Source organism: Triturus cristatus, chromosome 4_1 (genome assembly GCF_964204655.1).
Source record: "Triturus cristatus chromosome 4_1, aTriCri1.1, whole genome shotgun sequence".
NCBI lineage: Eukaryota > Metazoa > Chordata > Amphibia > Caudata > Salamandridae > Triturus > Triturus cristatus.
In genome coordinates this window covers 319,714,634-319,727,109 of record NC_140585.1, presented here as the reverse complement: position 1 = coordinate 319,727,109, position 12,476 = coordinate 319,714,634, and the positions used below count along the sequence as shown (strand labels likewise).

The window sequence follows — 12,476 nt, the reverse complement described above, 5'->3', positions numbered from 1 at the left end:
CACGTCTGGGCATACCCGGTGCACTTATTGTCCATCAATAGTTCTTTTTGCATTTGTCACCCCGAGTGGGACGGGTATGCTCAGACGTGAGTCCCGTGCTCTCCATGCCACTGAAATCAAGCTATTTGGCTGAAGAGGGGTAAAACCCCGAAACCGGTCCTAGGATGCTTGTTTCCAGTCCAGGGAGGACCTGGCCTGGCAGTTCGGGCTGGACTGTTCCCATTTGGCACAGGGTCAAGACTGATTTGCATATGGCTGGGTCCAAACTGGAATGGCATGGTGAGCAAAAATACGATGGATTTAAGCCCAGATCGCTGTACTGGGGTGAATGTATGACCTTGTTCTGCATTCTGTCCATCAATAGATCTTTTTGCCTGTGCTGCGCACGGCAGGAATCTCCCCTGCGCAGCTCCTACACTTGTGCACACGCATGAACACTTGTCTGCATGTAACCAGCCCGGTGCCCCTTACACTTGCTGCATCGCAGTGCCTACTCGCGCCAGGGGGACACCGGTAAAATACACATGCAGTCCCTTTCATCATGAGTTTACTGTGGGTGAGTCCCAACTTATGAGGCTCTCGTACAGTTAAAGCTCAACAAATAGGTGTTCAAAAAGTGAAATATCCGGGCGGCTCAGATGGTCAGAACCACTTTCTAACACACGCCGCGCCTAGCTGATTACTACAGGGAAGTAATAGCCACTCTACATGGGTATTCTTCCCGTAGTCAGCGATAACTAGTTATAAGGGATTCTGACCAGACCCCCCCTTACTCACCAGTTATCCGCTCAGACCACCTACTCCTCCCATCCATGAGACCTTCACCCATGACAGGGATCCCAGACTACCCTAAGAACCCTCCGGCACTAGGTTAGATACCTCTAGGTCACTCACTGTCTACATGGACTCAGCCTAACTAGTCCCACCTTTGCCCTTGGTCACGCAACACTATGCCTACCACTTCTCTGGACAAGGGTACAGTGCCTCCGCACCGATGCGGTCTCCTGGGATAGGTCTACATCCCATCCCCGGGGTCACTAGCTGGTCTCCCTTCCAGAGTTTGTTCCAACCAATACCCTCTCTCCTTTTGGCCCTTGCACCCCAAAGATGCAACCTCTCTGGACCCTCCGCCTGCCGCTGGGGTTATTCAACTGCCACCACCCTTTTGGGATGACTGTCTTCCCTAAAGAAAGCACAGCCATTCGTACTTTCCCCACACAGAAAAGCACCTTTGGCCACTGGCCTGGCTTCCTGATAGGACCTCAGACCGGCCTCACTACCACACTGGCAGTGCCGGGGAGGAACACTGAGGGTGCCTCATCAGACAACCACAGCTCATTCCCCCCCGTCCGTAGCTCCACACTGAAATTACCCTAAGAACCTAGACCCCTTCCTTGTTCTCCGCTGCGAGAACAGGGCCTATGCACCCTTCCCTCCGAGAGGCGCTCTTTCCTCCCAGACTACCTATAGACAGCCTGTGGGCCCAGAGTTGGCTACACCCAGGCCCACCTCTCATAGCTCTCCCCAGTGCCCTGCAGCACCTTGGGAGACCGTCCAGGGACCCTCATGATCCCTGGATGGCCTGCACCACCCCTTCCCTTCACTTAAGATAGGCCCCACTTCACTTAGATAGTCCCCACCTGCCTTCAGGGTAGTACTACCACACTCAGCCAGGGACCCTAAAGATCCCGGCTAGGCCTGCACCACCCCTAGTGGAAACACAGTGTCCCTTCACTTAAGATGGGCCCCACCTGCGTTCTGGGTGGGACTACCTTGCAGAAGTCCACCTCCTGCATCAAGCAAGGGGAACACCCCCATGCTCGTGGTCCTCAGGTCCAAGTCCCACAGGACCTACCTGACTAGCCGGTAACCAGGAATCGCCCCAGCCACCACTTCAGGTTCACAACACTAGCTCCAGAATGACATCCTGTTGCGTCTTTCAGTAACCACCTACCAGACCCTGACACCTCAGGGTCCACCACTAAACATTCACCTGGAATCTAGGGAGCACATCACCCCCACTCAGATCTCCCCTGGGTCAGTTACCTAGCCCACCTAGTGTACCTAGGGGCTACTACTACACATCCTGCTCGAGAACTACCCTCCTTTGGGGCCACCCCTGGTTTGCTCACCTCCCCACCAGTTAACCTGGGGGGCCTGCCGGACACACAACTCTACCACACCCTCCTCCCGCCGTGGGAAAGGTCTCTTGGGGTCCCCCTTCATGGGAAGCCCTGGGGTGTTACTACCCGGAGTAAAGAGACCTCCTGCCCCACCCTTCCAGTGGTTTTGGCCTGCGCCAATGGCAAAAAAAAACTTTCAACGGGGGAAGGCAATCTGGGGCACCTTATGTGGAAACCCTCCCTGCCCTTAAAAAGGGCGGGAATCTCCCAGGACCCCCTACCTCTCCTGTCCCCCCAAAGGTCAATCCACCCTACACCCCCATCTGTGATGTATGTATCAGTTGCTGTCCCTATCACTTGAGAAGACACCCTCCTCATGCAGGTGTAGTGTTAGGGTTCAAAGATGTACAATATGGCTTAGAACACTTGTATGCAATCATTTCCTGGAAAGCACCATCCCGCTAGCACATGATAATCAACATAACTCAGTCATATCAATACAGTTTACATTTAAACCATAATATCTTCACATGACATATGTGCGCGGGGCTTTCCTTTCCCATACTTTTAGTTCACATAACCAAAACTTTGAACCCTTCTCAGAACCTTGTGCTCTTCCATTTGCTCATTACTGCATAGGTAATGTGTGGCAAACTGGACTTATCAAATGCTATAAATGCGCACCAGAATGGGATACTGTGTTTCCCGCAGCTAGCCACCAATGTTGGAAAACAAGGCAGTATCTTTGAGGCCTGCACAAATAACATGTCACATTTGTCCTTCACTGGGAACCAAACACCCTATTGTAGCGCTTGACTAAACACACCTACTACTTAATACTATGCACCAATTTACAAATCTACATAAGCTGTTGGAATTACTTTGAGACATTGCATAACATCTCCACCCCTCCCGCAGGAGGGGTGGGGTCTAGTACCACCACTCCCATGTATGCACATCATCTTTCCCCCTAATGCAGTGGGTTGACACAACCTGGAACGAGGGCCTTACCAACTGGCACCATCCCAGTGGCGACTCACCCCATCATCTCAACAAGCATTAAAAATAAGTACACGTGCCCTGGGGACACATAACTCTGACTGAGCATCTTATACTGATCATAGAGTATACACCTCCACATCTTAGTGGCTAACAGTCTGGGTTGTTCTTCCCCTAACACAGTAGCAAGAATACATGTTTGGGCAGCACTTTAAATGAGGTACTTATCATAGCTGATAACAGTTGTAATGCATTTCAATTAAAGCCCCTAAAAGGCATCACAGTTGAATCACAGGATTAAGCATATACAGCCAGACACCCTAGCAGGAGTGTCTGGCAACATCACCCTACTTTGCTTATGACTCCACCTTACACAGGTACTTCACCTAACACATGTGACTTTCAGTCCCTCTAAAAGAAATAACATAAGTAAATACATTTCTGGTGCAACTACATCTCTTCACCTCCAGGGGATGCCCTTTTCCAGACATCCCCAACTCAGCCCTTCACACCTTGGCGCAGTCCCTAAGGCACCCACAGCTGAAAAACAAAAGTTCCAGCAATAGGATTCTGTTGGTGCCTGGCTGAGCCCTTTAGGGGTTATTTCTTGCCAGTCCCCAAGAGACTTATGGGGGGGACTTTCATGTTCATGCTGGGGGAGGCTGCATTACTCCTGCAGCTCTCCCTGCACCTTTTCACACCTTTTGGCGGTGACCTCCTGGGGCAACCGCGAACCGAGGAAAGGTTACTTTCCCTTGCAGGCCTGCAAGGCATTATGGGGAGCTTCCTCCATCCTCTGTGAATATCCTAGCAGCGACTCACCCGCGGTGCGGGGAGAGCCGCGCTGTGGGCCTCTGGCCGCGTTTTGGCATCGTTGGAGGGTCCGGTCCCACCCAGACCCCCAGGTGAGTTATGCAGCTTGGGGAGTCCTGGCTCCTCCTGCCGTCTTCGGGGACCCTGTCTCACCTGGGCCCCTGTCTCACCTGGGCCCGTCTCACCTTCACCTTTTTGCAATTTCGGGTCCCCGGTCCCATCCGGGCACCCAGTCTTGCCTCCTGTTGGGGAGCCGCTCAGGGACCCCACCCCCGGCAGCATCCGCCGGCTCCTCGTGTGGCCAGCACCCTTTTGTGCTGTTGCGGGAGCCGGCGCCTCTCTTCTGGTCTTTCCGCTCCGGCGGGCAGACGCAGGGAATCCTGTCAGTCCTCCTGGACCTTGGGGGGAGTGTGACGGCACTCCCCCGCCTTCTCCCTCATGTCGGGGCCCGGGAATGGGGTCCGGGGCTTTTGGACCAGCATCACGAGGAGCGCGACGGCGCTCCCCGACTTAGATTCTCCCGCCGGCGCCCGGAGATGGGGTTCCTGGATTTTCTTTGCCCGCGAGGGGGGTTACGTGATGGCGTGCCCCCTCCTAATCAGCGCCTTCACCGGGCCCTGGAGTTGGGGATTCAGGGCCCCCGAACTCTTCGAGGAGGGGCGCGGCGGCGCTCCCCCTCTCCTGCTGTCACTCGGGGCCAGGGTGAGCTCCCGGCGCCCCTTATGGGCACATTCACAGGAAGCGCGACGGGAATCCCTGGCTTTACTTCTTCCGGGGGCAGCCCCCGGGACGGTACAGCTAAGACTGTTGGCGTCACCTCAAGCGCTTCGTCGTCTGTCCCAGTAGAGGTCAAAGGTCGCCTACCTTCTGGGGGGCATATCTCAGCCCACAGGCAACCATTTTTCATCATTTTGGCCTCTTCTTGCTCCGCTCCTGGTGGCGCTCTTGGTCTCCAGGTGGGTGAATTCGGCAGGGAGCGGTCTTCACTGGCTCCCTGCTCCAGCCTCACACCTGGCTCTTCTTCCGGGCCTCTCTCACTGGTCCTGGTCCCCCCTTGTGGCGAAAGTCCATGTCCTGGGCCAGTCTGGAGGTTCTTCCTTCCAGCTGCCCATGGTGCCAGACTCCAGCACCAGTCGTCCTCAGCAGACCACACCCCAGAGAGAGCTCCACTTCCTGTGCAAACTCTTTTAAAGAATGGGGAGGGGACTGGCAGGAAGTCTCTCTTTGCCCTATCACACAGCAACACATCACTTCTCTGCCCCTGCTCCCTCCTTCCTGCCCAGGCCTCTGGGTTTGTTCAAAATGGCGTCGTCCAGGGGTCTCATGCCACATGGTCTCTGAGAGCCCCTTCCCCCTCTTGCTGCCTTCTCTCCAGAGCAGCTTGGTGCCTGGCACCAGATGTCAGCCGCTGATGGATTAACCTGTAGGTCCACCCATCTTCTCTTCTTGGAGTGGAGGCCTTCGGCCTTGGAATGCTTGTGGTGCAGGGCTACGCCTTTGATGCTACAGCATTGGGAGGAAGGTCATTAATTCAGTCTGGCATTGTCAGCGCCAGCCAGGCCCTGGTTATGAGCTGACTCAGAGTTATGACATTTCTGGATGACCCAAAAGCAGTACAAATATGACTTTGGACTCTGCAGAATACTTAATCTCACATAAGTTACAGTGGACTTTAGTGCGTGTCTGGAATTTGTAGGCCCTAGGAAAGTGAAACTAGCCCATGTGCTCCCCATCCTCATAGGAGAGTAATGGAGTGAAAACAGTAAAGCACAGTACCTTCCCCCAAATGTTTCTTCCCATTGTAGAAAGCCTATTCCATGTCACCACCCAGCTCTGCGTAAGTCCTGCCACACCATTCAATTTGTAGCTGCGCCTGGGCTGCGCACGCCAGGAATCTCCCCTGTGCAGCCCTTACAGTTGTGCACACCCATGTACACATGTGTCTGCATGTAACCAGCCCAGTGCCCCTTACTCTTGCTGCAGCATAGTGGCCTACTCGCCCCAGGGGGACACCGGTAAAATACACATGCAGTCCCTTTCATCATGAGTTCACTGTGGGTGAGTCCCAACTTATGAGGCTCTCCCACAGTAAAAGCTCAACAAATAGGTGTTCAAAAAGCGAAACATCCGGGCGCCTCAGATGGTCAGAACCAACAGGGACATACTATCAGCATCTTGTCTGATGTACAGTAATTTAAGTCTTTTTGATGTGGAGGAGTCAGTAATATTGGGTACTTGGTAGCACGGCATACGCTTGTGTTCTCTGATGGCAGATTTTTCTAGGAAACCGGGAAGATGCTACTGCTAGCCTAAGTGTTCTAAAAATTGTTCCTCTTTTTGTGGGAGACTGGGGAAAAGTATGGATAGACACATGGCCAGAGGCACCCATGAGACTCTGACCGAGGCACATCTACCAAGGGACAGTGGTCTGTTCAGAGGATAGCGACTAAAGAATCACAGGCCTCATCACTGGGATGGGTTTACACATTCATTAACTTGCTCTCAGGTCATGATCAAGAAGAATACAAGCTCAAGCTTGATTTGGACAAACAAATATTCATACCTGCCATGAACTCAGGTCTGTCTATGGGCTGGCAATCGTGGCTTAAATCCTTGGCATTTAAAACTTCTGCCCAGTAGAAAGTCATCAACTATATGTTTATTCACTGAAAAAAAATAAAGGTGAAAGTTGAGTTATTCTTGTGTATAGTAATAAGATCTTCGCTTATGTTAAATACACGGAACAAAATAGGTCAAAGCGACATAGTTGGGTGCTGAATGACGGTGGTGCAAATTATAGTTAATTCACTAAGCTGATAGTGGAGAGTTTCAGTTTCTTTTTTTTCTTTGTTTTCTAATTTGTAGTTCATACCTCAATTCAGCCCCTAACTTTAACATCCCTTTAAACGTAGTTTTTTTTTCAGTGAATTTCTGTGTTAAAAATAACATATTCAAAGTTGAATGTATACCCAAGCACCTCGGGCTAAGCCTTCCTGCTTTTGGCCCCCCTCTAGCTGTGGCCATGTCTTCAGCCATGCACAGTGTTGGTTTGGCCCGGTGCCCTACCTACTGCAGGAAGCCAACGCCTACTGCGCACGATTTTCACAATGGTGGTTGAGTGGCTTTTTTCTTTTTTAAAGATTTTTCACAGCATTGCTTGTTACTGAGGTAACATGTGATGGTACTGCGGTACCAGGAATAGCAAAAAATACAGAATAGCTGAACACTCGTTATATATGAACAACTTCAACTATAACTGTTGAAGGTAATTTGTACAGCCATTAATGCAGTATGATATATACAACACTCATGTTACTCATAGTGTAGAAACGGTAACCCTGAAATCCTTTAAAAACTTCAGACATTCAGGTAGGTAATAGTATCATTTCACTTCAAATCGGTGTCACAGAACTACCACATCATATCTTCAATCCAAACACAGTTACTCATCAATCTCCTGATTACAGGTACAAATGTTTAGCGATGTTATTTGCATATATTGCTATTATTTTTCCATGGATGATCAGCCGACAAGTGTTTCGTCCCTTTGGGATGCTCTCAAGGCTGACTGAAGTGATATATAGAAAAAACATTAAAACATTAATCTTTATTATGAATCATAAATTATAAAAAAAGGATCTTAAAAGATACAGGTTTTCTGTGTGTTAGAGTTGATTAGGGTCTGTCAAGCTGGACACACATTTAACTTGTGTGTCCAACATTTTTTAAATAAAGTATTTTTTAAGCTTTTTTTAAAATAATTTATGATTCATAATAAAGATTTGTTTTAATGTTTATATATAAAATATATATATTCTGTAGCCAGACAGTACTCGTACTCCTTACAATCTGGCAGTCAATCTCCTTTCCTAAAGGCCCCACAAGGGCTGCTGCAGGCTGTTGAACGTTCCTGGGGTTCCACCTTCACACAACCAAACTCCCTCTTACCCGGTGGATGGCCACCGTCCAGTTCATATATATTTCTAGACTGCCTATACCTGCCTCTCAACCCCCATGAAGATATGGGGAATATTACGAGAAGGAGGAGGGCGTAGACTTCCCGGTCACAGATGACTTATGTGATGCTGTAGACTCCTCCATAATTATAGCGGTCTCAGATGCAATGGCCCTTTTGGAGAAGAGACTCATGGAAATGACACAAAGGTGCCTACAACTCCTTGCATTGAGGGAAGACTTTCCTGGGCCTTCAGCCCCTGAACCTCCTGTGGTGGCCTTTGCCTCCCACTCTGAGAACATGCGCAAACACTTGCACAACTCTGGGGTGGACGTGGATGCTTTTGCCAGGCTGAAGAAGGCAATTTAGGTGCAAACCCCTTTCGGCCACCAGACTTGCCCAACCTCACCGGTTTCACTGCAACCCAGCAAGGCAGTGCCCAGTTCCACCCCCCCCTCCCCCCTTCAGATGGTTCCCCTACAAGTTCGGAGGGCAAGTCCGATCATGATCTGTCCTGGAGACCTTCCAAACCCCCTACTGGATCACACCCCACTATTTAGGTTCCCGCTGACTACCAGTCAGACCTCTTGGGCCACCAGGAGCTCATGTATGCCCGCTCCGCTTAGTGGACACTTTGACAAGGTGGTCAAGTATGTGGCCAGCAAGTTCTGGAAGCCTCTTGATCAGGAGGTTAGAAACCGCCTTCAGGCAGAATGTCCTCGCCTGTCTTTGGACGGGAAAGTGGCCCTCACGCCTGAAATAGATGCGCATATGGCCACTTTCCTGGCAAGTACATTAAGGACTCTAAGAAGGGTATAGACCAACCTGGCGTTCATACCAGGACAAGCTCCTGGACATGACTGGACCACTCGTAAAGTTCTTTAATTTGGCGAAGGACGCAAAGGCGTCTGGTGCTATGATTTCCCACTGATGTACTATCCAGTTGGGCCAAAGGCCATTATATTTCTCTGAAATGCCAACTGCGCTATCTCTGCCGAGTAGCGCAGGTCTTTGCTGATTAAGATCGACCCAAAGCTAGGGAAATTGGCTACCTCAGAAGCGGGTGTGTAAACGCACTATCTCCTGGCGGTCCAGGGGAGGGAAATAGAGGCGCGGGCGCTAGGAGCAGGCCAGCCTCCAACATAAAATGTTCAACACAGAATGGGGCTGCTCCCAGATATAGTGACCTAAGTGCAAAGGATTTAAATTGAGTGTAGGCATCTTACAAAATGTATGGGACTGGTCTCACACACCACCTGGTGTCATGCTTCATCATTGACCAGTCCTCGCCCTCCAAAAACTTGGTTTGGTGGAGGGCGGGCATACACCTGATGACAGGGATGCACTTCTAAACTAAGTGGGGGGCCCGTGAAAAGTGAGTGAGAATTAAAAGGCCATTATAGCTATCAAATTATATTTAATATGGTAGGTAGCTGTATGTTTCTTTAAAAACAAGCGAACGATGAAGTGGGGAATATTAGTGTCCCATCGCCGTTATCGGTGTGCTCGACATGTTTCTGCCGTGTGGCCCAGTTGGGTCCGTGCATTCATCAGGACCTAAGTGAAGGGCTCCACTCTTACCAACCTTCTGGTGATAAGATGCCACTGGGTGGGGTGACCTATGTCACGCTCCACATAATAGAGGACTCAATTTGAAGCCTGCAAAAAAACAAGAGTACAAAGGAATAAATGAGATCATCTGCGGTCACTTCATCAGAAATACGCATCCAGTCACATGCACATATCCTTGACTGTGAGTGACTATGTAACACGTGACACTCTTCTGTGTAAACATACAAGCCAGAACCTGTTAAGGAGTGAGTAAATCTTACCCTAAAAAAAGAGCCTAAATGCCCCATGGGAGGGGGGCTGGGGCAAAGTGGGATGACCCCTGTAGTCAAACACTGAATGGGACAAAAACACAGATGATTTAAAAATGCTAAGAACTTTGTTTTCAGACTGTATAAAGAACGATCTCATTGCAAGCAAACATGTCAGTTATCTACTTACTGCATCAAGGTGCGTCTCTCGTAGGTGCACCTGTATGTCTGCCTCTCTTCTGCCCGAAGATGAAATGTAGTGTGAGGAGAGCCATGCTTTTAAAGTGTTGAAAGATGGACGGTTCAATATAATTATCTACGTGATTGCTTAAGTGGCTATCCCGTGGTAGAATCCGGTGTCCCAAAATGCGCCAGAACAGATATGTAATGGAATGCCTGACCTGCTTCAGAAGCGGGCCTGGTGGTGCAAGGCGGGCTCTTTGGTGACTCGTTTGTCAAAGAGCTCGGCAAGTTTGTCTCAACATTCAACTCACTTGACTAGGCCCAATACACTGTTAAGCGCATTTTTAATGCACCTGTTTTCTCTGGGGCCGGCCATGGTAGGGGGTGCTTGGCCAACCTTCCCAGATAGGTCAATGGCAAGACTCCTCACGCTTTAAGGGATTCTACCCCACAAGAGTGCGGTCGTGCCCCAGAGGTCACTAACGGACCCCGGAGTGGAGGAGCCAACTCCAGTTCACACAGTGAGGTTTTCATTCATCTCCTGTACTCGCTTGGGGGGGCTGGGGGTGGGGGGGGGGGGGTAGGTCGCTTGACAGACGCTCATGTCTGACGCCTGGCTGCGCCAAACAGTACAAGGGTTCCACATAGAGTAATACGGGTCCCCTTTCCATCCTGTTTTCCCCCCTTTACAATCCTTTCTCCGGGCAGGAAGCCTCCCTTATTCAGAGGGAGGTTCAGGAACCTTTGGCCAAAGGGGCAATTTGTCCTTACGATCCTCACCCCTCATGCTTTATAAGCAATCTGTTTTTGGTCCAGAAGCAGGACATCTTTGATTAATCCCTGGGAATTCAGCTTGTGGCTGCTATACGCCACTTCAAGATGGTGGCAACCGAATCTCGTGAATGAGCTGGCGGTTCTGGTGATCAAGCCGGCGGTTCCGGTTGGGGGGCTTGTAGTGGGCAATTCACCACCAGCAGAGGGTGGTAGACCACAGACCAGTCCCTGCACATCAACTGCCTGGAATTGATGGCAGGCTCCTTTGCCGACAAATACTGGACCCCCTTAAGGCCCCCCTGGAGGTACCATGAAATTTGTAGTGCCCAAGTAATTGCCCTAGGGGCATATGTGTGCTTCATGTCACATTAAAAAATGCATTTTTAAAGCCATTTTATTATTTTGCATATGATTACCATCGACTTTTTAATAGCATTTCCTAAATGTCCAAGTCGCATTTAGAAAATGCTTTGTACTAATGCTTTAGGAATCACAAATAGGTAATCCCTATTTGTGATTCCTAAATCGCGGTCGCTCTCTGCGATTTCTATGAGGTAGAAATTGCAAATTGCAACCGATTTTGGGCCTTTTTACATATGAATTGTCCATTTAGCATTCCTTAATGGGCCGAAATTACGATTCTAAATGGTTTTGTACATCTGGCCCTATGTGTGGAATTTGGTGTTTACTTCACCAAATTCCGTATTTATCAGAATACAGAGCATGTTTTTTACCGGGTAAATTTCGGTCTTTGTGTGACCTTTATCCCTGGCACATTGCAGTGGTGGAGCAATTATGACAGTATTCTGATTTCCAATCCATACTCAAATAGGATTTCAATAATACTATTGTCTAAGATTAATATTATGGGTCTGAAGGACTGCATGTGGTAGAGAAGATGCTTTGGTTTACCAAAATCTAAAATACTTGATGTGACCTAATTTCTTTGTATGACAATTCACAGTTTTATATTAACTTTAATCAAAAGCTTAGTTGGTTATATGCATTCCATGAGTGTAGCTCCAACTGCTCCTTAGGGGATAACTTTCTATATCTTCTAAATTAATTAACTTGGTAAATGTCCTATTAGATGCTGAATGCAACTTGAGACTTGGTATTTGTAATGGAAAAATCCTCTGAAAGCGACTTCATCTTTCCCATTTTCTTACTTCACAGCATAAGTTGCAATGGGAAATGCGTCAGCGCGAAGAGGAGATAGCTGAGCTACAGTCAGCCTTGAGTGACATGCAAGTTTTCTTGTTCCAGGAGAGGGAACATGTCCTCCGTCTCTACTCTGAAAATGACAGGCTAAAAATTAGGTAAAGTAATAGTTTTTCAGTGTTTATGTAGCTAGAAGTTCTGTTCATTCTTGTATGCAAGTAGTGGTATCTTGGTAACTCAACCCTTGGAATCAAGGTATGACTGTAATGGAGAGGTTAGGAGACTGTATACCAGATTCATACTAGAGTGTCAGTGACTCGACATAAGCAAAATTTGCAAACAGTGAATCTAACTCGAACTCATTTGTTTAGCCGGTGTTTATCCTACTGATCTCATATTGATCCAGCCCTCCTTGACACCCTGATTGATTTTTCTCCAAACTCCCTTTACCATACTGAAGCTAGTGTTAGTAATTCTGTCCTATATCTTGTATCAGGCCTGTTATCATTCGTTGCCATTTGTGCGATTGACAAGTGGTCCTGAAATACTGTCTTACTCTTAGCTAAATTCCAACATTCAGTCATGGTTGTAAGGCTTGCTGTATTTTACTCAATCACAACCTGTTACTTTGTTATGATTTGCTAAAAA

At 48.9% G+C, this 12,476-nt stretch overlaps 1 protein-coding gene across 2 annotated transcripts in view; it reads left to right on the top strand.

Annotated features, from left to right (window-relative positions):
* Positions 1-12,476, top strand: part of CCDC77 (coiled-coil domain containing 77) — a 269,618-nt gene that overhangs the window by 37,112 nt on the left and 220,030 nt on the right. For both annotated transcript variants that reach the window (XM_085652269.1, XM_085652270.1), the window contains one exon: positions 11,844-11,986. In XM_085652269.1, the coding sequence (XP_085508395.1) occupies positions 11,844-11,986 (143 nt within the window). The remainder of the gene's footprint in view (positions 1-11,843; positions 11,987-12,476) is intronic.